Genomic DNA, 25796 nt, shown 5'->3' on the forward strand with positions numbered 1-25796 from the left:
CTGTAAAATGCATATAGCAAGATTCAAAAATCAGTGCTAAAACCCAACTCTCAGGAATTTCCTCCTACCTCCCTCTCCAGAACAATGACACCAGCTCCCTGGTCCAGCAGCCCTGTGCCTCTCCTCAGGTCATGGGCACGACACAAACCAAAGTAAGAAAACTAGGAATTTTCAGCAAAAGATTCAGAAATAGTACTTAATTAAGTAATCTGAGAGTGGACTATGATTACCATAACGTAGGAAAAAAGAAATAGAGCTACTATGACCCAATTTATTGTTTTCAGATTTCATGCCTTAAGTAAAACAACCAGGCTGCTCTGCTGGATGCTGGGGGTCTGCCTGAATTTCTGCCTGACTCGAGGACTTAATCTCATAAAAAGAGCTGCCAGTGTTACAGCAAAAGCTCATTCTTTATAAAAGAAATGCTGACTGGTGTTTTAGGAGCCAATTAATTTTATAGTCAGAGAAGTCTAAGATAATAGCCCCTCCACATTCATCTCAGAGAGAAAGAGAAAGAGAAAGAGAGAAAATGAGAGAGCAATTGCTGTGCAAGAAATAAGTGCAGTTAGGCAAACTCTATTTGTCAGGATGCAGTTGAGTGATTTAAGTGGGAGTACTGGTAGGCATGCTCAGGCACCTTAGAACCGTGTCACTTAAAAGACTGACTGGTGCAATTATTAATTAATAGTGCAATTAATTAATAACAGAAGTAATAATAATTTCAGCTGGTTTCATCATGGCTGTCATGCAATTCTCTGATTTTCCAGTTGCTGCCATCTCCACGTTTGCTGCCGTGCTGACCAGCAAGTCTGCAAAACCCATCTGGAGGCAGCAAGCTCCTGCCTGACCTACACCAGGCTGTGCCAGGTACATGTCCCTGGGCCTGTTTTCAGGTGTGTGCATACTTGGGAGCTTAGAAAATCTGTCCAGGAGAGTTTCTAGAGAACATCTTAGAAGACAACACAGGAAGTTAGTAGAGAGGAGAAGACTCATGACAATGGAGAGACACAGCAAACCAAGGAGGTTACAGTTGGCCTAGCAAACCACTACTGGACTAGCAAAGCCAGTAGACAGCAAACAGGTGAGGCAGAAAGCAAAGAGCTCCTTCAACTTCTGCAAAACACAACCCAGTGCCTGTACAGAGCAGGGACCAATCTGCCTGGAATTGACTGTAGCCCAGAAGTGATGAGTTCTCTCAAAACTCATTTATAGGCCTAGTTGTGCCACGGTACTGTGGTAACAAATCGATAGATCTGTGACTTTGTGAAGCTTTGGAAAACTTGAAAAATTACCTCTCTGCCTTTCCCTCCATATTTAGTATTTCAAAACCTGCAGCTGCAAGAGTTATTGCGAGAGATAATTAACGCTGGCTGTTTCACCAGTTGAGACTCTGTTTAATATCTAGCATGGCATTTATTACTTGGCTGTAGCCTGCCTGGGTGGGGAAATTAATCTGACATTAGAGAGTTGTAATGTCTTTATCAAGATACTTTATTTCCTAGAGCTGATGCTACTGTGCTGTCCTTAAAAAGTTACAGGTAGCCCCGAGAAACGTGAGCACCCCCTTTCCAAGAGCAGGAAAGGGGTAGGGCCCTCCCCATCTCCAGTATCTTGCCATCTTTCTTTCTTTGCTACCAGGAGACTTTGGCAATTAGCAGAACCCCGACACATCTCCGCACTCACTCCCATTTCAGCCTGAGATAAACAACTGAGAGAGATTTCTGCCCCCAGGGACAGCTTCTGGACATCAGACTGGAGACACGAGATCAAATTCATCTCTGGTGAAATTCCACCGGCTGCAGCCACGTTAAACCAGAGATTAATTTGGTCCACAGATACATTAAGAAAGGATACAAAGCACAAACGGTATTTTATAAAAAAAGAGAAAGGGGAGGGGGAAGTTGAAGGGGGATGCTGGATCCTAACCCAGCAGGATTCAGCCCAGCCCGCTCCACCCTCACATCACCAGGCACAGTGCATGTTGCCGGTTACCTTTTTGCTTACTGACTTTCTTTACTGTCATGGCCGCTTGCCGCTTTTGATTTTCAGAAATTTCAAAGCCTGAAAAAGGGAACACGGCAAACACAATTCAGAAGGTTGCTCACAAAGCCTCTGCTTCATCTGGGGAAGGGGGAATGTTCTGCACTGGGTGGCAAAGCCTGGGCCCCAGGAGCTGTGAGAAGGGGCGGGCGTTTTCCTGAGCAGCACAGCTCCCAGGACGGGCCCTGTTGGAATCTCACTGTGCAGGGGCTGTGTCAAAAGTAAGGTTTGAGACCCATTGTTATTTATGCAGTATCAGAAATATGCCCAGTGCTTTACAGCTCAGCAACTGAGCCTGAACTGAGCCTGGTTACAGATAGTTTATGGGCTGATGCTGAAGGAAGGGCACAGCTGGTTAAGTCACTGACTTTGCTGCCCTCCTACCCTGCACCTAACCAGAGCAGAGATGATGCAGCCAGGAGACTCTGAAGTCAGATGGCCAAAGACTTCCTTCTCCCACAATAGCCACCAAGATCCAGGCTTGAAGCTATGGGCAGAATTTTTTCACTGAGGGCCAAAATTATGAGTAACTGGATTGGAAAGAGACCCTATTTATGACTATGAAAGCAAACAAGGACATTTGGCTGAGGTAGAAGTGTAATTCTACTGGGAAAAAAAAAAAAAAAAAAAAAAAAAAAAAAAAAAAAAAAAAAGTGGGCTTCTCCAGCAGCTGGGGCTAAATCATTACCAGAAATCTCAGATACATTTCATTTTCCTCACCTATCTTTTCATCTTCTTTTACCATCTTCCTCTCTTCTCTGAAAGCTCTAAGCCACCGTAACTTCTCCTCCAGTTTCTTGGCAAAGAATAAGTGTATTTCCTCAGTCTCCTTGTTATGAAGTTTGAAGGCATTCTTCATGCTGACATTGAAGTCATCATCCCTCCCATCTTCTATATCCACCACTTCATATTTATCCATGTCTATGCGACCTTTATAATACAGGATATCTCTTCGGATCAGATCCTACAGAGAGAAAAGGAGAGAGGGGTTCACTGTGTGATACCTGCAGAGCCTGAACTCAGCAGGGGACTCATGGGAGGGCTGAAAAAAGAAAGAAGCAATGTTGGAACCTGGTCAGATCCCTTGAGACTCATCTGCTGTCAATACCTTTGTAGCTGGGTAAACAAACAGGGTAGATCAGAGGCAGAACAGAACAAAATACAAATCCTCATGGTGCACAGTTTTGTTTGTAGGCATGAAAGAATGCCTTTGAGAAGGTAACAGACTTCCATTACTTTGGAGAAACTGGATAACAGGGGTCCCTGTCCTGACAGGATTCCTGAGCTGCAAAGAAGGCTGTGGAAAAGCATAAACCCTGAGACATCAGCTCAGGATGCTTGGCAGTGCAGACTGGGCACTGCAAATCTCTGTTTTCCAAACACATTCTCAGGGTCAGGGTAGGTGGAACCCATTTCCCATCCACACACCACTCGTTGGTGAGAAAATCACCCTGATTCTCAGTTCAAAAAACTCCTACCCTCTCTCTATCCCATCACACCCTGGTTTTAACCTCTTGATCCAGCTTATATTTTTTCCTTTGCCCTCCTTGATGTTTACAACCTTTACAACCAAACATGTTCATCCTCATCTCCTTTCTGAGTTGATTATTCCTGCCCCTTGTTTTTCAGCAGCAGCTCATTTATCATCAGAAAATAGAATGTTAATTATAGAGTCAGGACCACATAAGGTGATTCAAGTTACAAGGCATACATATTTAAAAAGCTAAATTTAGCAACACACACTCAAGATTTCCTTCCTGTATCCAGTCTCAAACCCCAATATTTCACTCTATTATATTGACTTAAATGCTTTTTGATTTTAAGAGTGCCCTGAAGATAAATGCTATACGGAAGGATTCACTTAAGAGGAAAAATAAAATCAATGCACAGCATTTAGTTACTCAAGTAAGATTTAGTGGCAAGGTTTTTTTTTAAGATATGCTAGGTATTATTTCAAACCTATTTCAAATCATTAATCTTGGAAAATAAATTGTATATCCTTATTTTTTTAGCAAACATGCTCATGGATATGCCACTGTTAATCATCATGAGCCAGGGCACTGCCCAGAAACTTGTGGTCTTTAAAATTTGGTTCCTTCCTCTGAAATGCTCTAGAGGGGAAAAAAATCCATTTGTATTATACAAATACCTTCCTCTGATATGGAGACTTTGAATAGTGATAGTCTAAACCATAAATTTCAGGCTGATTATGCAGTAGAGAATCTTACTCTTGATTGGCCCTAACTTGGGAAATTATTTCTGTCCACTCCCTCTGTGCCCAGGGAAGTGCTGAGAAGAGGCTGTAAGCATCATGCCACACTTGTTCAATTAAATCAATACTGTGCCTTGTGTTTACATTTGAGTCTTAGACTGGTTCTTTGAAACAGCATTGCCCTTCATCACATTCTCAAAAAACTTGATAACTTGATAGGAAAAAGATGTGCTCCTGAAATTAGCTGAACCAGCAAGTATTCTCCTTCCCAGACAGGGAGAACCAACTCACTACTGATAAACCCTTCCAAAACACAACACTGAACAGCCTGTCCTTGGCAGTGAGATGGGTGAAGTGGGATCAAACCAACTTTTCTATGTAGTGTTCATGATTATGTAGGGATTTATTCATAAAAGGGATTACAAGAATAAATAATCACAACCCTCCTCACCTGGCTCTGGAAATACAAGCCTCTGCATTGGCCTTTTTCTTACATGTGCTAAAATACATTTTTTCCTCCCTTATCTCTCCAGTTTTCATTTGGAAAGCATTACAAGCTGGGGGAGGCCCTGAGGAGAGCAAGGTGCTGGCACAGAGGAAGGTGAAACCACTCAAAGAGGTACAGGAAAGCTGAAGAGCTCAGGGCAAGTCCCTGCCTGACCTTACCTGAGCACAGGTCAGTGCCCTCCCTTTCCTTCCTGCCACAGAAGGACCATTCCCACTACTGACCACGAACTCCAGCACCAATGCCCCGAGTTTTTAAGAGATCCTTTATTTTTTGTAGTAGTAGAGCACATAAACCTGTGTCTGAACACTTTGTACACACCTGGAGCTCAAGATTAGGGGAGGGAAGTGTCACGGTTTAACACTGGCCCGGCGATTAAACCGGGTGACAGATGCTCTCTATTAATCTCTCTCTCCTCCTTGATAAGAAAGGAGAGAGAATAAGGGAGAGAGACTTATGGGTTGGAGGCTAAACCAATCAACTTTAATGAAACAATAATGGTAAATAGGGAAAAAAAGAAAAGAAAAATGCTATATATATATATATATATATATACAAATATACAGGAGAATGAATATCAGATTCCTTCCCCCTTCCCCCCCAACAATTCTCACGCAAACCAAGGCTGCAGGGCAGCCCTGGGAAAGTCCAGGCTGGACACACAGGAGGCAGGAACACAGGCAGGCAAACGGACTGGATGGGATCCTTTCAAGATGCCGGGTGAAGGCAGGCAGGCAGGCAGGCAGGGCAGCAGGCAGGGCAGCAGGCAGGGCAGCAGGCAGGGCAGCCAGGGAGGCAACCAGGCAGGCCAGCAAGCAGGGCCACAGGCAGCCAGCCAGAGAGGAGCTTCTGCTGGTCTTTTATAGTGTTACAGGTGAGACCAATTAGCTGTTAAGGGGGGTGGTACCCAGCACTTCTGCTGGTGATCTCAGGTGAGGCCGATCAGCTGGTAAGGGTGTGGCTCGGTCCTCGTGATCCCCCAACTCCATACCGAGGATGACACACATGGGATGGAATACTCCATTTGAGAAACTTGCTGTCAACCTCAGCAAGTTCAACCATCTACAAGAAGCTCAGAAAAATCACCTTTATCCTGGCCCAAACCAGGACAGGAAGAAAGGGCAGCTGGGATGGGCTGCTGCTGTCACTCCTGGTTATCCCAGGGATAACACGCAAGAGAATGAGGAAGAAATTATTAAACTATAGAATTTGCCTCCCTTTATATGTTGGCTTTATTAGTACCTTATCACCTATGATCCTGTCCAGAGTTCAGCCAGGCTGATGACTGGGAGCTTTACACTGGACAGTTTTCAAGGTCACACTAAATCATTTTTTGCAGTTAAATCAGCTAAGTGAAAGAAAATATAAAAGGACCAAAAGACACTCAAAACCTGATCGGTGGGGAAAGGCCAAAGAAATTGAGTTGTTTTATCTAGGAAGGACATAAAGAGAAGGGAGTGTGCAATTGGTATTCTAATATGTGAGAGCTGTTAGCCTTCTAAGGAGGCTGGTGATCAATTATTCTCCATTTTGCTTGTGGCTCGGCTTAATTTACCACAAGGGAGCATAGGATTAGATACTTGGATCTTTCTAGCTGTAAGAGTAGTTAAACACTAGAACAGACAAAACAGGCAAGTCCTGGGACAGTGTTCCATGGAGATTTTAAAAACCAGGGTTAGACAAACATCCATCAGAGCTGAGCTGAGCATACTTAATCCTGCAAAGGGAATAGCTCATCTCCTGGGGTCCTCCCTGCTCTGCATTCTGATGGTGGCAAAGAGAAAGGTGACAGATGGAGGAGAAAACAGGATGAAAGCAGGTAGGGTTAGGACAGACTTCAGGGTGGTGTGGGAGAAGCCCCAGGGCACAGACCAGGACAGCAGCACGAGGAGCAGCGACATAAACCTGCAGTCTCTGCAGGCAGCATCCAGATTGCACCGTGTGGCTCTTCAGGAAATTGATGCATCTAGGTCATTTGCACTTATTTGTCTAAATATGATCTTTTTTTACCCTACAGCTTCTGTGATTTCCTTTTCTCTCCCTAGCTGAGGTTAATTAAGCTTTTCTGTAAGCTCTGCAGTCTGTTCACGTAATATGTACTAAGGATTCACAAGCAAAAGATGAAGCTAAAAAAAGGAGTATTTGATGGGAGCACAAAACAAAGTTTTGACACATTACGTAAACCTCACAGATTCTGCTCTCTGCGCCTGCCTTGTTGGAAGTTTACAGCTGCAGTGCCTGTGCCTGAGGTAGCAGCTGTGCTCAGGGGTTGTACCTGTCTGTGTGACCTGCTCGGGCCCTTTCCTCTTCCTCTCACTCTCACTTAAATCTCCCCATTTCACTGCTGGGGGAGGTGACTTTCTCTAGCTGTGCTTGAAAGAAAAAAAAAGATCTCATTTGTGACCATCACAAGGAATCCAAGGTTGGCCTTTTACTGGAAAACCTGAAGCTGTGCAGTTGGGATGCAGCTCTCACCATAAATTATGCACCTCCCCCAAGTTCTTGCAGTGGCTATAGATAGCTGTAGGAAGAATTGCACCTGTAAATCAGACTGCTCAATAACTCAGACTTCTGAGTTAAAACTGCCTTCTACTTGTCTTTGGTACTGCTTTGTCCCCCTGCTCTCCAGCTTTCATCACTCACTTTTTTCTGCTGCAAGTACCCCAGGTCTTGGCTACACATGCTGGGTGCTGCCTTTCCACACTGTGGTTGGACAAGACCCACTGTGGGTCAAACCCTCCTGGGATCTGCAGAGGAAATGCAATCTTAATCACCAGGGCAGCAATCTGCCTGAGCAGCCCACAGCTGGTGTAAAATGGCAATGAAAAGCTATTCAAGGGCTTAAGCAGCACCCAGCACCTGAGGAGGAGATGTTCCCCTGCCCCATCTTCATGTGTTTCAGAAACTCCTCCTATTTCTTTCCATCCAAGGATGGATGGATTGGTCCTAAGCAAGGGTTATCATTTTAGGATGGCCCATTTTTTTTCAAGTGCTCTGGTTTACTCTACCTCTCATGCGTGCAACAAATCATCTGTAAAAGACAAGTGGAGAAAGAGCCCTTTCCAGCCATGAGCACTGGGTCCCACTGATCAGCTGACAATATCAAAGATGCCAACCACAGAATAATCTGTTGGGAGGTTCTCACTGCACATGTAGGTTGTTGGTCCTCCTGGCTGTCAAGTTTCTGCAAATTCCAATAGCAGAGTAGTTTCAGAATGACTCAGAGATGAATTATGCACTCTGAGGACATGGATGCAGTGCAGCTCCCATGGCTGGCAGGGACTGGCTGCAGGCTGCCAGGTGAAACACAATTCCTCCCTTGGCCCTTCCCCATCCCTGCAATGGGATAATGATCTTTGCTTCTTTTACAGGATAATTGGGAGCTGTAAATAAGTAATCAGTGAAAGAGCACATGAAAAGCCTTTCACTTGAACAGCTCAAAGCTGTGTAGGGATAGCTCAGCAGCATGGCAGCTGCAGGACAGGGAGCTGGCAGAGATATTTTCCTCTTGCCCTGAGCATGGGCAACAATGCAAAGCCACAGGTAGGGTTTCTCCCCTCACTCCTCCCTCCTGGAGGTATTGTTTGGGGGTGAGGAGTGTCATCAGTGCTGCAGCAGCCCTTCCAAGCACTCACAGGGCTGGGAGGCTGAGAGCATCCCCACTGCACACACACAGAGCAAAGCCAGGGCTTGCCTGAAATTACTCACGACTGAAGGGTAAGGCAGACAAGGCAGCAAGGTAGCAGCACACTCAGTATGAAAAGCAGCAATCCCTACAGAATATTTGTGCCCAGAAGATGATGTGTTTTTCAGGTATCAAAGGAGAACAGGAATCCAAGGATGCAGCTTAAGAGGCAAGCTACCTACAGGCAAGCTCTGCAACTTGGGGAATGGCTGATGTTGAAACTGTTGATGAATAGTGAATAGCTGATGCTGAAAAGGAGCAAAGACTAAACCAGGGTCCATAATAACTGCACCCAAACACCAACCCACCCTTTGGAAAGACAGAGGCTGGAAAAGGCTGAGTTATCTTCTGCACAAAGGTGTAGTTCTCAGACCCCTCTCAGAGGATTTCTCGTTGCCCTGGGCAGGGACTGCAGAGCAGAATGGAAGAAGCAGAGGGAACAAGCAGTTTTTCAATTTACTCCTGAAATTTGTCCTGATTTTCCTGCCTGCTCTCTCTCTTCACTCTGCCCAGCCTGCTGTGAGCAATGAGGGCATGGCACGCTGCCACTTTGCCATGTCTTTGGGTATCTTTAGTCATAAGGGCTTTCAACATTCTTTGGCTTTTTCAGAAAAGATTCAGAGCCTACATTTTTAAGATCTAATTTACCTTAAAGCGACTCTTTGAAGAAGGCAGCCCAGCCTGCTTTTTTCACCAACACCAAGGACAGTTTTCTGTAGCATTTGTTCACATAGCTTAGCCCCACTGCAGGCTGATCTGTAAGATGGGACAGTTCCACACAGTCCTCATTCACCTCCCTGGAGCTGAGTGCCTTGCAAAACTGGACCTCTCTGCTGTCCAGGTGAGACCCGAAAACTCAGTGCACCCTTTTGAGTGGCTTTGCACTAAATATTCTTGGTATCAGAAAATAAATGTAGTCCCTGCTAAGTGGTTGGATGGGGGTGACTGTGAGCTTTGCTCTCACCCTGTCAGACACAGCAGCTTGGGCTGAGCCTGCCCTGTGGAGCAGGGAGATGCGGAATGCAACAAGAGATCAGAAGCAGGGGGATGGGACCCCCCTCCCCACTCGCTTCCTGCCACAAACCTCCTAGGATGGCACAAACTGTCAGAAGGCTCCCCAGGGGCTGCCTCGGGTAAAGGGGAGCAGGAATCTCCGGGGTATCAGTTTATGTAACTCCTCCCTGCACAAGGACAGCTGTGCTGGGGAGGCCAGCAGATTCCTGCCAAATTATTCAGCAGCGTCTGTCTCCTGAGTTTGGGAAGAGACGTTCGATTCATCCTCGGCAGCTCCACGAAGCTGCAGTGTGGGATCTGAGTGGGGGAGGACTGGAGCCGAAAGCATTTCTGTGGAAATGCTATTTTTGTTCCCCGGGTTCAGTGGCACATCAGTGGCATTTGGATGCTTTGTTCCACCCCCAGCCCGGGCACGTCGGCCGCGAGCAGCGAGGAGAGGGCGAGCGCTTCCAGAGAGCGAATAAGAGAGACGGGAAAGCCTCCTGCAGAGACGTCACTTGGCTTGTCTGGGCTCTCCAGGGGCTGCAAATTGTGCTGCTGAGAGGCCGTGGCAGCAGGAGGGTTTGATTCTCAGCTCCTGAGGTTTCACCTGTAACCAAATTTACACCACTGCAATTCCAGGAGCCGTGCATTAGGCACATGGATTTTATACAGCATCTGTCTGTGGGGCTACATGGTGTAGGCTAAACCTGTTCCCAGCCTAGAAAAGAAAAACTATGCTATAAGGACTCTAAATTCAGCCCTTTCTGGCTTTTACCATTGAATTAGCAACTAACAACCTACAGGCTTCCCTTGTTCTCCTCTGGCTGACCCTGATGCTTTTCTCCCTACACACCATGGATTGCAGTGACCCCTCAGGAGTCTGCTCTTCCATTGCAGAGCAGGCAGGATCAGCCTCCCCGTGCCAGCAGAAAGGCAGCAGGTTGCCACAGGTTGTGAGCTCAGGGCTGCTCTGAATATTAACAGAAATGTTTTCTTTTCATCAATCTGCTGTGAAGCACCTTTTCATAAGTGTTTTTAATATCTCTCTTCTCAGCTGCTCCCTCATGTTCAGCAACCTCCTAGCCAAGCAAAGGGCAGGAAGAACAACCTGCCTCACCAGGCTTTACCATCAGGAGCCTCACACCTCTTCCCTGCAGGCAGCAGTAACCCAGCAGCTGGGCATGAACACAGGGCTACGTGGGACTGGGCAAACACTATTCCTTAAAAACTTCAACTTACACTTTGCTTAGGGGCTGTTTTCTTTGCTTATCTTCATGCCCACCTTACACTATCTCAGCAGCTAAAATAGCAGCAGGCCCTGCCTGTCAGCACAGCACACTCTGAGCCTCTCCCCAGCTGCTGTTTGGTGACAGAAATGCAGACTGACCCATTTTCCCACCCTGCTGCAGGCTGGACCCAGGTCTGACCCAAAATGTGGCATTTCATGGAAATCTGCATTACTGGGAGGAAAAGAGAAGGGGTAGGAGGTGCTGCAGAAGTCAAACGGTGTTCCTTGTGGGTCAAAAATCCACTTGAAGTAATAAGAATTGTCCCAGAGCTGCTCTGTGTTTGCAAACAAGATTCTCTGCTAGCCCTGTGAGACCTATTTAGCCTGCAATAACAGCGGGGCCCTCGTTTTGGTGCAAAGATTACCTCAATGTTTTTAACAGAAGCAAGATGGGAACTAGACCTTCTTACACTAAAATGGCTCAGAAATGTCTCTTTTATCTTCCCATTTGGAAACTCGAACTGGAATGGAATTTGACAGGATTATTTTATTTACTCTATCTCCTATAGCACAGCTATTTCTGGCTGACTGTCTGGCTATTGCTATTAAACTGGTCTCATTTTGCTTCTCATCCAGACTGCTCTGCTCTGAGAGCTCAGGGGAAGGCAGCAAGAGCAATAAACCACAAGCTGGAGTTTGCACAGCCTCTTGATTGCAAGAGACAGATAAAAAGTGCAAATGAAAATTAAATGCTTTTCATGCAGTCACTGATCTTGCTGTGCTGTCAGAAAGCACTAAACACTGAGCACCATCGAGGACTATTTGACTTATTGGTGAAAGAAAAGCATCATTCGCTGCAGAAATCCCTTTAACCCTTCATACTTCATACTGCATTGCTAGCTGAACGCCCCAGCACTCTGGAGCCTGTGGGGGAAACCCAAACTATTACCCAGAACACAAAAAAAAGAAATTCCTGTTATCTATTACATGATGAGCACCTCGAGCATCCCCCCAACACGAGAAGCTGCGATCGTCATTAATTCTGTGTGTCACAGGCCTGGATGTTAAGCACTGATTTGCAAATTTAAAGCATCTCTGTGTCAAACTCTCTCAACTTCAGGGTGAGAAGGAAACCCTGTGCCTTTCAGGCAACTTCTTTTAACGCTTCCATCATTGAGGATTTCCTTCATTTCTTGGTAATTATGGGTAACACACTGGAATCTGTGTTCTTCTTCCCTGATTATAGACATATGGTAAGTCAAGCCGAGGCCAGTGCTTGCTTCCTGCACAGTTTATTCCCTTCTTCCTTTCCAAAAGACATTTTGCATTAGGGTAACCAACTGAGAGCCTCTCCTGAGGAAAGCACCACTTTGTCCTCCTGCAGACTGCCATGTCCCAGCCTCTGGTTCAGGAAAACACAGGCAGAAGATTCTGCCTAGGAGAGTTTGACATTAATCCAATAACCAAAAATTCCCCAGCTTTGAAAAAAATCTAAATCATGAGCTCTCCCAGTGGCTTTTTATCAGAACTGTAGACACCCAAATTAACTCAGTGCTCCCCTTTTGACACGGGTTCTGTAAAGTACCTCCTGCATCCACCAGCATTTCAGCATTTGGGTCATTGAACACTGAAGTGGTTGACATGGCCATTTCATCTGATTAAACATCTCCCTTCCTAGAACCAGAGAGTAATTCAGTGGTGATATTAGGAAGTGACCAGTACAAAATCTAAGCTAAAGAGATTTATTTATAAAGCTCAGAAACCCATTTTCTTGGTGAAAATTTTCCCCCACGAGCTACTTTGCAAGACATTTGCCAGAAATGAAAGCTGCCTGCCACAGTGTCAGCTCCTCCACCTGCTGCTACTGCTCTTATTCATGCAGCCCCTGTAAATCTTAGTGCAAGTTTCCTGCTTGGAAAAACGACTTAAATATTCCCATCCTGGTGGAGATAACATCTGTCAAGTGCATTCAAATGCAGCCACTTGCAGTTACTCATTTTCACAAATTAGGTCTCAGTCTGAAGTCCCATCAGTTATCCAGGATCGGGTGGTCATGGAAATGCATCCAGGATTTCTCAGTTTGAGGCAGAGGAACTTACACCAGCAAAGGGTCTGAGCTTCCTCCCTGGATCTGACCAGTGCCTTCACTTCTCTCCTGGCAGCTGAATGACTTGTTCATTACAGTCACATTAATATAGCCATGTAGCTCAATACGGGCATATTAATGTCTAGACCAGTACCTGGCTCTTCACATGTGAATAAACCATCACTCAGGTGCCCATCAGCAGAGACAGATCCTTGGCTCAGCTCACATCACAAAAGCTCATGGAAAAATCCTGAAGGGTGCATCCAATGGGAAGACAACGAGTACATTCAGGTTCAGGGAGCTGCTCCCACCAGCAGCCCCCAGTCCATCCCACCCATCTGCTTCACCTTTTTGAGTTGAGTGAGCAATAGGATACAAGGGGGTGATTCTAACCTGCAGCAATCTCTGGACACCCACAACTTCAAAAGGCCAAGCAGATGCTGAAACCTTGCTTGAGATGTTTGGGAGCAACTAATAAGCCCTGATGAGTGAGCTCCTGTCTGTCAGACAGCTGGTCTGGCATTACAGATCATCTTCTGCAGGCGTATGAAGCAGGGGAACAACGAGGTGATAATCTCAAGAAGAATCCCCCTGAGAGTTATCCTCCCTCACACAAATGCCTTGGCCAGATGTCCAATGAAAAAAAAAAAATGGCTCTACAACCTTGAAACATTTTCAGACATGAACAGAAAGGGATGGCAGAGCTTCTGGAAAGCAGAAAGCTGGACTTGTAACAGCCTGACACAAGGGTCAAGACAACACAAGCTATAAATCATTCAGATTTATTTTATATAGGATGTGTGATCCCAAAATGTGAACTAACACTGCTCTGAATTCTGTACCTTAGCAATATTCAAGGAAAACATTGAAAACAAAACAAAACAAAACAAAAGTGGGAGAAGAGCCAGCCATACCCTGACATGGAGCCAGCCTCTGCCAGGAAGACCCAGACCACCGTACTGTCTCCCAGACAGCTCAAATCCACAGGGTCCTTTCCCGTGCACTGCCACACACACCACAAGATGCCTTTGGAATATGTAAGGGAAGAGAAGGGTGTCCCACTAACACTGTTTGCATACTGATACAACCTTCAGAGCCCCCAGCAGCCTGCTGTGAGCTGCTGAACACTCTCTGCTCATACTGATGACCACGGAAATCCCAGCTCTGATTTCAAGGGAACACTCAATACCTCTCTGGATCAGACCCAGTGCAAGCCAGACTGGATGCTGCCTTATGAATCAGAAATTCAGTGTCACAGTCAAAGTGAGAAGGTCAAGATTAAAAATTAAACCCAGCTGGGTACCTCCAGAGTCATTTTGACAGTTCTCTGAACATCTGACTTTGGGATTGTTGCTTTTTGGGGTTGTTTTTTTTTTTACAGAGTCAGGAAAGAAGTACAAAGGCACAGAGCAACGAGGAGGGGAAAAATAAGCACAAACATTCCAGAAGGCAAGATTTCAGTCAACCATGACTCAGGAGAAGAAGTGCCACCCACTGAACTGCACAGGCCACAGCTCCGGGTGTGGCGGCAGCGGGCAGTGATGCCACTGTGAGTCAGGAGCCACCCACACTGCCACCCACACTGCTTCCTGCACCCAGGACACTCCTCAGAGGGCTGCCACACCACCCAGGCCCTGCTCAACCTTCCCTCACCGTGTGGGATGTGACAAGAACACAACCCAGATGTGTCTGATCAGAGATGTCTGCAGCTCACTCTTGCTCCCCCAGGTCCAGGGACTCCCTCTGCACTGTCACCTGTATTGCTGCAGCAAAAATGTCCCTGTTGGTCAGAAGAACCAACCAGGGATTTTCATTATTTGTCACATCTCTTGGAAGAGCTGTGATGGTAGTGAGCTGGGATCACCTCAGTGGGGCTACAGCAACACAGCTACAATGCTGCTGCTTAACACAGCAGCTGCAAAACATGGTTCTGCTGCTGCTGTTAAGGTATTAACATCAGTTTTCTTCACTGCCTTGTTCCACCTGCATGATGGGTTTCATGGCAGGGACATGCCTTATAAAAACCAGCACAGCAGCCACCTGAGGGTGAGGATTAAGAAGCATCTCCCCAGATGCTCATGCACCCTGCTGCAGCCCAGGCCTCTGCCCCAGAGTTCTTTAAGAGAAAGAACTGGCAAACATCATTTTAATGCAGTCACTGAGTTGTCTGCCCCAGTGCTGGGCCTGACAGTTTACACAGGAATTCTAGGAATATCTCACCCCCCATCATACACTGCAGCCAAAACCCCACAGGGGAGGTGAGGCAAGGAGCCAAACGAGGGGCACATCAGAAAACAGCATGGGATGAAGGAGTGGAGGCTGGATTTACTATGAGCATCAAAATCTCTCTGTCCTGGCATACTCACCATCCCAAATTCAGTACTTCCAGCATGGATTGCCCTTCCTCAGTGCTGGCCATCTCCTCCTCCACATGTGGAGCAAACAGCCACCTTGCCCTAAAAACCACTTTGGACTGGAAAGCCCATCAGCATCACGTCCTTAGCCGTGCTGCTTTCTCCCTGGATGTCCTTACCTTCTTGCAGAGAACCATCTGGTGATCAAAGAGAAAGAAAACACGCTGCTGGTTCCGTCCATAAGGCTGGTAAATCCAGGACATCTCTCCTGTGTAGATCAGCTCGGAGCTGCGGTCCAAGATATCATCTCCCTGGAGGACACAGAGAAGGAGGCCGAGTGAACCACTGCTCCCAGCCAGGTCAGTGGATACCTTTCTCTTTGCAGAACAGGCAGAAGCAATTATTAAATAAGGTTTTTGTCCCTTCTTGCAGCTCTCAAAGCCACTGGTCTGACTTCAGAGCAGAAACTGGAGATAGGGGATAATAATGGAGAGCGGGAAATAAATTCATTTAATGGTTGGAATTGATGATCTGAAAGGTCTTTTCCAACCAAAACAATTCTGTGATTCTATAAATGGAGTAAAAGCCTGGACACTCAAGGCATGGTCATTACAGTTCACACTGCAATGATGAAAGAAGCAGCAGCAGCTCCTGACACTGTCCCTGTCTCCCTCTCTCCAGGTATCCCCAGGCCCTGGATCTCACTGCATGTGTTGGTGACATCCTGAGAGTGAAGCCTCTTCCTCCTGCTCGTGGCAGAGCCTGTTTGTATTCAAGGCAGCAAATTCCCCAACACCTCCTCCCTTTACAGCAGCATCCAACCCCCATTCCCTCCTGGGGTCTCAGGCCAGCCAGTGAAGTCACCTACACTGGGCTATCAGCTCCCCAACCCATGAGGCTGCCAGCACTCATCCCTCCAGATTGCTGCTTCTCTTCCCACTCATTCAGGCAACTCCAGCCCCTTCTCCCATAGCTCTCATTAGAGCTCCCCACATCCAAAAATCTGTCAGGACCACCCCAGCTCCTCTGGCAGCCTCCATCCCCCCTGGGCTGGCACAGCCTCCCTGGCCAGCTGCCAGAATGCCCTCACCCCTTCCCTGCCTCCAGCTAATGCTTGTTTTCCTCTCAGATTTTTTTTTTTAAAGGATTCATGAGCAGATGGTCTTGAAAACACAGTGCTCGCTCTCTCCCACTCTCCGAGAGAACAAATGCAGTCACCCTCCACTAATTGGGATGAGCTGGACTTTTTAAAAAGTTAATTAAAATCTATTTATTAAAAATGGGTGAATTCACCACCACCTGCCCTGTGGGCATCTCAGTGTATCTCTGGCTCTGGAACACCACAGAAGGAATCAGGATGACTTCAGCTAAAAGGTAAGGAAAAGGATTCAGGAGCAACTGAGAGCAAAGCTTTCTTTTCCTTCTTTTTTTTCTTTTTGGCTCTGAAACTAGTGCAGGTCTGGCTTTGATGCCAAAGCAGAACCAATTTCTGGGACAAGACCATCCCCAAAATCTCAACAAACAGCTTGGAAAGGTTCAGCCAGCTACAGGGGGCATCCAGATAGAAATGCTTCTCTGGTACAGCTTACACTTGTAGGTGCCAAGGCAACCAAGAGTCATCCCCTCTCCTAATTTCTTGGTGAGAATTTCAAGCTGCTGTTCAGGTAAATGTGTAATTAACCTTTCAGCATTGATTGGAAGTGACTGCTTGAGTCCCTGGGCCCTGTGACAAACAGCAACTTCATTAAGTGGCTGCATCATCATGCTGCAGCACAGCCTTTCAAACCATCTTTGTGAGGTATTTATCCACCTCTCTGTCTCCCTTCTCTGGCTGTGGTATCCAAAAGCCTCCTCAGGGATAACTTCCCAGCTCATTCCCAGCAGGGATGGGCCATGTATCAGGCAAGGTCTCAAGAGTGTGGTGTCAGGGTCTGGTTTCAGCTGCAGTGCCTCCTGGGCAGGGGGGAATTGGGGCCATGAGCTGCTGTGACAGCTCAGGTACATGCAAGCCCTTGGACCTTGATGCAAGAAGAGAACACACCAGCTCCAGAAATTGTGGACTTTCCTGGCCAAAACTGAGCTTATCTGAAGAAGACTCACACAAGCCTATGGGTAGGAGCTTTCATGAGAGGGGGCGAGCCTAGGAAGAGGCTGGCTGCTAAAAATAGAAAGCCAGATTTATCTTTTACTCCTATGGTAGCATCTCAAGCCTGAGGACACAGAGGACCCTGTAAACACTTCTACTTGATTAGCTAAATCCAAACTGTGGAGTCCCTGCAAGCAATACAAACCAAAAAATATTTCAGATCTGAAAAGATAGGATTTACATTGCATTTTTTATGTTGGGAAAACAATTTTTATATCCTGTCTATGGGCTAGAAACAGATGATTCCCAGTGCTGGGTTAGCAAGTTTGCAAATACATATTGCAAATAGTTTTGGACTAGCACTTGGCTGGCCAACCACCAGCCCCCCCCAGTGAGCAGCATCTCCATGGCCCTGCCAGTTCCTCAAGCCACACACCAGGGTGGTTGTGCTGCCAGAGCCTCCAGCAGATGCAATGAACCTTGAAAGGCATTTTGTTTTCCCAACTGGGTTAAACCACCTCTTCAAACAGCATGAACTGTCTTCTGCTAGTGAGTGGAGTGTCCCCACCAGGACCCACTGCAGGGTGGTGGACAAGGAGGGGAGGGTTTGCTTTTCTGCACCCCTGCTAGCATGACTGTGATACTAACATGAAATGATACTTGGTCCTGCCTTTCTGCAGTGCCTCTCCCAGTCCTTCTCTAAAACCAGTCCTAGACCTGGACCCCTCCAATCCTATACAAAACTTGGAAATTTATTTCTTTTCCTTTTGTTTCCAAGCAACTCCCAGAGCAGCTGGATCATCTGTATCCTCTGGAAGCTAAGCACAAGACTGGTAAAAAAAAGGAAGAGGCTGAACTTCTAGTTCCTCAAAACTGTCAGAAGTCCTACTGACTTCAACAAAATGGCCAAGAGAGACCAGATGAGCCCCCGAGGTCTCTTCCAACCTGAGCTATCCTGTAAGCCTGTAATAAAAGCCCTTGGACCCCCCCAGCCTGCCTCAAGGGATTGCAGGGTGCATCCTACTACATGCAAGGGGTGGCAGCAAGAGAGCTGACTTCACACAGTCACAGGCAGAGCCCAGCTACTCAGTGTGCAGTCACAGGAGCAGAAGGTCACCCAGATCTAGGCTGGATGTGTGCTTCATGCTCCCTGGAGCTTGCCAGCACCAGAGTGACAGATAAAGTCCTAGGGCTAATGGCAAGTGTTGTAGCAGAGGGTCAGCCCTGCTGCTGCTGCTGCTGCTGCTGCTGCTGCAGGATTGTCCATCACCAGCTCCCCAGCCAGGCTAGAGGTGACCACTGCTTTCTGCAGCCAGGAACTGGGAGGAACCAAAGGCTTTTCACTAGTGTTGTGTAAGAAATGGTGTTGGGAGCACTGAGGTGTCATGAGGAAGGGCACAGCACTGGGAGGTGCAGCATGTTCCACCTCCCAGTCTGCCCCACTCCCCTCGAGCAATCCCTCAGCAGATGCTGTCCCAGGCTCAGAAATGTTCCTCAGCCCATTGGACCCACACCCCTGCACCCACCCCCTGCCACGGGCTTTGCTGTCACCACAAAATCCCCTGTGCTGGTCAGCATTCAGTGAGCAGGGCTCTCTTCTGCCTGACACTGCTGCTCTTTAATTAGAGATTGACAGGGTGATTAGCACTCTGGGCTCCAGAAAGATCAGAAACAGGAAAGCGAGAGAAATGCTGTCCCTTTCATCAGGCTCAGTTTTTGATACCTTCTGTTGGTGGGGGAGTGGGGGTGGGGGGAAAGAGGGATCTGTTTCAGTCTCTGATGCAGTTTTTTTCCCTGGAGGATTTCTCATCAGGCTGTCCTCACTTGGAAAGCAGCACGTTGGTTGCATGCATCTTTTTTTTTTTTTCATGTCATTCTTGGATTCAATAACGTAATACTAGGCTGAGGCCAACTATTACAGATTACATAATTAAGGGCACCAAGTTTTGATTTAAAGGATCTGTAAATAACAAGAATGGGAAGAAATTTTAAAAGACAGTGTTCATTTTACGCCTAAATTATATATATTTTTCCCTTCATGTAAATTTAACACTCTTGAAACCTGCCAAAGTGGCAAGCTGTGGGAATCTTTGGTAGGAATAGCAACATAAACCAAAGTAATCTGTTTAAATAGCAAGTTAAACTAATCCAGGCTGCTCGGCAAGGCTTTCTCCTGTGCCCAACATTCCACCACTGGCTCAGGAGGCTCCACAGATCCCCTCCCAGGGCATGGGTACCACATCACCTCCCTCCTCTGAGAAAAATCTGGTCTGAAAGGGAGGAAGAGCATTGCTGGCAGCTGCCAGGAGGGCTGGAGAGGGAGCCTGAAATTCTGCCAGGATTGCTGCTTCATTTTGTTTTGGCTTGTTCAAGTCCTGTAGGAAAAGGAGTTGAATAGAGGGTGGTGATCAGGCTCCTCTGCTGGCTGTCCCACAACCAGTGCCCAGGAGAGAGGAGGGGAAGGGAAGCAGGGACATCCCATTGCCTGGAATAGAGCACTGCCCAGCCCAGGGCTTGGGAATGATGATTGGAAATCTTATCTTTATAGTCCTGGTGTGTGTGCATATACATATATATATATATGTGTGTGTGTATAGATAGAGACAGATGTTACCCACTGACTTTGAGCTCTGTAACTCTCCTGCAGAGGGCAAGAGCAGAAGAAGGGATTGAGCACGTAAAGGCTGCCCAGGGGGGCTCTGTCTGGGCCTGTCTGAAGTCTGATCCAGAGGAGACCTGGCAGGTTGTTCTGAACCCACTCCAGATAGCTGTGTGCTGGTTCTGCCTGCCTGCCTTCAAATGGCTCTGCCTTGATCTGAGGGTATTGAACTCCAGGCAAGGGGAGGATGCTGAGAAGGGAAAGAAGAGGTTGAGCATCAGGAAAGACTTGATAACAGTGAGAGCTCTGACACTGAAAGGTCTCAGCAGGAGGTGGTGGGAGCCCTACATTCTGCACCATGAACAACCCAAAGGACAAAAAGCAGGGGCAACACCTCTGGGGCTGCTTAGATACTGGAAATGGAGGTTACAAAGTAAAGAAGAGAGTGAGTCACACGTGGCAAGAGTCCAATCCAGGCTTTTAGGTCAAGACCACGTTCTTACCAGTTCCACAGGAACACATTGCAGAGTGATTTGGATTATTTCTTATTTAGAGCAGTCAGTGAGCTCAGAACCTTCCCTTCAGATTCTGCTCAGTCATTACTTGTATAAAGCTGCCAACAATTCCCTACAACTTCACACCTACAGCACAGTTCTCTCAGCTGCCACCGGAGTCAAACCACCCTTTCCTCATCCCTTTGACAATTCAAACCATCAGCTCCTGTTTACCTGAGTTCTTGGGGGAAAAAAATTCAGGTCTTGGTTAACTCAAGGATATTTGCATTTTTCAAATGCTGGCTTTGAAATTCACCTTCACGAGGCCATACAGAAAATCTGAAGGGATAAAAACGATTCCTGAAACACACAGGAACAACTCCATGGCATTCAGTAAAATCTTAAATTAGCCAGGACATTTCCCCTACTTTTTCTATTCATTTTAGGATCAGCAATATGGATATATTCCAAATAACACCCTCTCCCTGCATGAAAATTTGTACCTACACTTTGTACACAATAGAACATATCAAATATTCACTCACTAAAAAACTTTATGTTTGGTTTGGTGGGATTTTCTTCTGCTTTAAAAATCCTTTTCCAGCATCTCATGGCAAAACATGGGCAAATTTAGAAATGAAAATGCAGTTTCAAATCAGAGTCAACATTGTCAGTCTAGAGATGTTAAGGAAAAAGAGACATTTCTCCACATGAAAGATTTCAGAAGTGCTTAAACATTTAACCTTGGCTGCTGCTGAAATAATCCACCAAGTGCAACATCATGTGGGAATTCTGGATTCTCTCTGTCTTGTGCCCTGGCTGGGCTAGAGATCAACCCCTGGATCTGAGGATTCAGAAGTTACTTTTAGAGGGAAGAATCAAGCAGTGAAGTCCTCTGCTGGCTCTAGCCCTCATCTTCTAGTGTTTTCATCACAACTTTAAGACCAAAATACAGAACAAAAATAGCAAGAAGGTTGTTTCCCTCTGAATGGGAGGGAATGGGCTGTATTCCCACTGGATCTCTCAGATCAGCTGCACCAGCAGCTTATTATGAGAAGCTGAAGGATGCTGCTGCAATATTGTGCTTAAAATTTGGAACAGTTGAAAAAAAACCTAAAGAATGATTTAGCAAGTCCTGAGGATGGGATGGAGATAAAGAATGGGTCTTGCTGAGCAGGAATGAATTATAAAGAATGTGGCTAAAGCTAAGCAAGAATGAATTATCAAGGATATGGCTAAATAAAAATGAATTATCAACTGAGCTAATGGAAGAGATAAAGAAACTCCACATAGATCTATGTGGAGGTCACCTTGGCTTTCCACTCACACAGGAATATTCAGTGACTTGGAATTTATCCACCCCTAATCTAGATTTATTTACAGTGAGGGTCTGGGCCTTGCTTGCAAATGACAGACACGAGCTCATCACATGTAGCCTGAAATATATCTGATGGTCCTATGCTTCCTTGAGAGCAGTTTTCTAATTCTGAAAAGGAGTCTGTGTGTCAGTGAGAGAGAGGTTTTTTTCACAGTAAACAACAATAAAACAATCAAGCAAATCATCTGCATTCTCTCCTCTCACAGCCATAATTTCAGAACCAGCCATGATTGCTGCATTTGTATGTTTTATCAAGAGATCCAAGGTTGCATCCAACCTTCATTATAGCAGTGAAACCAATTCAGTCAAGGACATTCACAGTGTGCCTGTATTTCTCTCCCTCTCCTCCCAGCCTTTCCAGATCTTTTCCAGAAAAAAAAAAAAAAAAGATTAATGCCTCTTTCCCAGAGACTGATTTACATAGTATGACCCCGTTGCTTGATTGTCAAATTATTCCACATTTTCATGACTTGGAGGAAGAAGAAAGGCTGCTCCATCACTCTTAAGCTAAACACATGGATTGATGACAACATTGAGAGGGATTTACAAAAGCAGTCCTCAGGCTGCTTCAAAAACCCTATTTACAGATTACATTCATACAATGATTTTTTAAAAATCAGGGATAAAAAGAAAAGGAGAACATAATTTTAGTATGGCTTTTTTTAAACATGTGGCAAAAATGTAGGAGAGTGAAGGCCTGTTAGTGAGGAATCCCTCTGCTGACTCTGCCTTGCCTGTGTTTCTCAGCTCCTTAATTACCATCACTGCACATAGGGTTGATTCAGAAATATCTTTAAGTGGGTACTCATTTTAAATGTGCAAATAACATCTCTAACTTCAGCTTAATGTGCTGGTTTCTAATCACGAAGCAACCACCAGATGGGTATTCTCCGTTTTCTTAACCTGCCACAACTGCCAGGGCTTTTTGCTGCCTCTTTCCCTGCTTCTACCTCAGTGACAAAGCACAGAGCTGGAAGGCACAGCGGGTCTGATCCAGATCTCACTCACTCCAGGAGTTCTGCTCCTTACATTCCCTTCAGAGTGCCTTTCACGTATCACCTCCAAAATCTGTAAACAAACCCCAACCTTTACCCCATTCCCGGGGTATTATCCACCACCTACCCAGCCCACGTTGTGTAAAAGCGACTCTAGAGTCTAGGAGAATTCTAACAGTGCCTGGAATTTGCTATTTTCCAGGTTTGGGATCAGGGCTGGGCAGGTGCCCTACCTCCCAGTCCAGCACAGACGCCTGCCACTGCGCGATCTTGTCGATGTTCTCCAGCCGCCGCTTCCGCTCGTTGATCTGCAGAGTCACGTTCCTCATGACAGCCAGGGCAGCAGCCACATACCTGTAGTCACTGCCAAACAGAAGAGAAGTTCATCAAATGGAGCCTGCTCTGCAGTGGGAACACAGAGGAGTCCAGCAAGTCCTTTCAGCAATGCTGGGGGGCTTTGCCACTCGCTGTTAGGACACTGTGGGTTTTTCCACCAGGAACCTCTTTGTGGATCATCCCAGAAGAGCAGCTTGCTTGAAACTGGAACTGTGTGGGCATCAGACAGAGAAACCAGGAAGCTCCCCCAGCTCTACCAACCCAGCCAACAGCAGCTCTTTAGAGTCCTAAGGAGCTCAGCTCAAGAATATCTGAAAAGAAAATCTGAGCATTTGTGTAGCCTATTTTAAGATGAACATTAGAAAATATTTTGCTGTTGGACACAAAGCTGGAGCCCCTTCCCATAAGGTGAAGTCCAAGATGAGTCCAAGAGTGCCACAGAGCATTTATCCCATGGCATTTGCTCTTACTGCACATTTCAGGTGAGCAAATCAAACCCATTCTTTTTTTTTTTTTTTTTTTTTTTTTTTTTTTTCCCTGGACAGGCCTGTGAGTGTAATAACAAGGAGAGAAAATAGCCTCCTGCCAGGGCCAGCAAAGATGATGATCAGTCTTTTCAAAAAGTGATGCTGAAATCAATGCTATTGATTCCTGCCCTGTGCCTTCTCTTCCATTCCAAGGAACCTTAATGTTCATTTCAATTGGAAAGACAGACAAGGACAGCTGCCATAATGCCACCAAAATATATTATTAACTTAAGGGTTGATATTGATTGCTGACTAATGAGAAAAACTGTGATCTTGGGCAGCTGCAGGGGGAATGGCTTTATTGATTATTGCTAAGAATTGCACTGGTGACAGCTAAAATAGGGGTGAATGCTGTGAATTAGATCCATTTCTCAATGTGATCCAAACAGGGTAACTATAAAGAAATCACAATATGCTCTATAACAGAATATTACTTGCTATTTTGTCATCCTTTCTTGGCTGAAATCTTGAGATGTGTTTTCAATCTTTATTCAATTCTTACATCAAAATTCTATCTGAGGTTAAAAAAAATCCCTACTAATTCCAGAGTATCAGGACTGCTCCTTCAGAGAACTCTCTGACATCTCTCGTGATACACAGTGAAGAACTTCTTGTGCCTTCCTTCGTGTGAGGGAGAAATGGAGCTTTGCCAGAGGGACAAGTCTGGTCTTCAAAATGTCCAGGAATTCTTATATGGAAACAGGTAAGTCACTATGGCCAGAAAGGATCTGCAGAGGCAGGGAGAGGTGTAGGGCTTAGAGACAACCACTGATAATCTCCTCCAATTAGGAGGGGAGGTTCATTGTCACTCCAGCTCAGTTCTGCAGCAGGAATGCTCAGGACACCAGCAAGCTGCACTTAGGACCTTCATGTATTTAACTCACATTAAGCTGAAGTAAATCTTCAAAAGGTGAACAGATGTGGCCTTGTGAAAAATTTAAATGAAGCAGTCTCTAAACAATAAACAATTGAAGGGAGCCAGGCTCCAAAAACACCCCTGTGCCTGCCTCCATGTGGATGGGCCAGTGCCAGTCAAGATGGGTTTTCTCTTGGTGATGCTAATCCACTGATTCTAATGTTCTGTTTGAAGAGATAAACCCCTGCCCACGTTTATTTCACACAGTAATGAAGAAAGAGTGGTGGCTGAACTTTCTGGGCTCTTAGCCCATGTCTGTGGCAGAGCTGGCCAAAACTTAGAAGGAAAAAAAAACCTAAGCACAGCAGTTGGCCAGTGAAATAACAATAGGATAGATTTAACTATGAAATTAAAGTAAATAAATTGTTTTTCAATAATATCAAGGCTGCACTCTTTCCAGTGCTCAGTCAGAATTCAAGTCTAGACTCTTGCCAAATACCACATTTTAACTTGGAGGAGAGTGGTGAGGTTTCTGGTGTCAGCTTTCTTGTCCTGACCTGGTACAGGTCATAACTCTACAAGGACAGTAGTAGTGGAAAAAAACAAACAGAAAGAAAGAATTTTCTGTCCCACTTTAAGATGAAAGTAACATATTTGCTTTCACTGGGACTCCTGGTCCTTTCTGAGTTTTGCCTTACTCTGTGAATGGTTCCATTGGTTTAATCAGTATTTTCTGCATATTAAATTCTAATCAGAGTGGGTAAGAGACTCCCAACCCAGCCAGTGAGGAGCCTGATCTCAGTGTGAGTGTTAGTCCACTCTGCCATTTCCTACCTTCTGTTTCAGACTTGCTCTCTGTGCAGGCAGGAGTTACCCCCCTGCCCTTTGCACAGCTCCAGGGTACCTGCTCCTCTTTACTAGTGCAAGGCAAGCAAACAAAACCCTGCTTTCCCTTGTCAGAAAATAAAGAAACAAGAGAAACCAAGTGCCCATAGCTGGGTCCTGTCACAGACACAATCCTGTCAAAAAGAGCTCTCACTCTGAACCAACTAAATGTTGTTTAACCACAGGAAAGGCCTGAGTCTCCTCAGAGTATGACTGTATCTGATTACTTAACAACATGTTGATTTTAAAACATCCCAAAGGAAAAAGGAATGTACTCCCAAAATAATTCAACCCTTGTGTAATCGTGCTGTCCACATCCCCCCCTTTGGTACTGCTACCAAGGAACTCAGAGAAGTAATTTTAAACACAGATCTTCTCTCTGAGGCTGCTCAGCTCCTTCTATTGCAAAGCCACAAAACCAGAAATGGGATCTGAAACCAAAAGCATGGGCAAACTGGTGATTGTGAACTGGGCATTCAGCTGGTGTGAATCAGTCAGACTTGTGAATCCATGCATCTCTCTGCTCCTGTCACG

The 25796-nt window shown here is 45.9% G+C and overlaps 1 protein-coding gene and 1 long non-coding RNA gene across 18 annotated transcripts in view; one reads left to right on the top strand and one right to left on the bottom strand.

Annotated features, from left to right (window-relative positions):
- Positions 1 to 25796, bottom strand: part of ARHGEF9 (Cdc42 guanine nucleotide exchange factor 9) — a 174187-nt gene that overhangs the window by 12119 nt on the left and 136272 nt on the right. For all 16 annotated transcript variants that reach the window (XR_011728674.1, XM_071757709.1, XM_071757708.1 and 13 more), the window contains 4 exons: positions 22892 to 23021; positions 15286 to 15417; positions 2761 to 3004; positions 1993 to 2061 (listed from right to left, as the gene is read on the bottom strand). Coding sequence is in view for 15 of the 16 variants with exons in the window: in XM_071757709.1 (XP_071613810.1) it covers positions 1993 to 2061; positions 2761 to 3004; positions 15286 to 15417; positions 22892 to 23021 (575 nt within the window). In the remaining variant the exon portion in view is untranslated. The remainder of the gene's footprint in view (positions 1 to 1992; positions 2062 to 2760; positions 3005 to 15285; positions 15418 to 22891; positions 23022 to 25796) is intronic.
- The window catches only part of LOC139802512 (uncharacterized), a 61623-nt gene continuing 35867 nt past the window's right edge, over positions 41 to 25796 (top strand). Inside the window, exons 1-5 of one of the 2 annotated variants that reach the window (XR_011728676.1) lie at positions 41 to 867; positions 4786 to 4928; positions 10493 to 15465; positions 15788 to 16480; positions 24069 to 24224. This is a non-coding gene — a long non-coding RNA (uncharacterized lncRNA). The remainder of the gene's footprint in view (positions 868 to 4785; positions 4929 to 10492; positions 15466 to 15787; positions 16481 to 24068; positions 24225 to 25796) is intronic. The other variant, XR_011728677.1, reaches the window with a different exon arrangement.

Source organism: Heliangelus exortis, chromosome 14, assembly GCF_036169615.1.
Source record: "Heliangelus exortis chromosome 14, bHelExo1.hap1, whole genome shotgun sequence".
Taxonomy (NCBI): Eukaryota; Metazoa; Chordata; class Aves; order Apodiformes; family Trochilidae; genus Heliangelus; species Heliangelus exortis.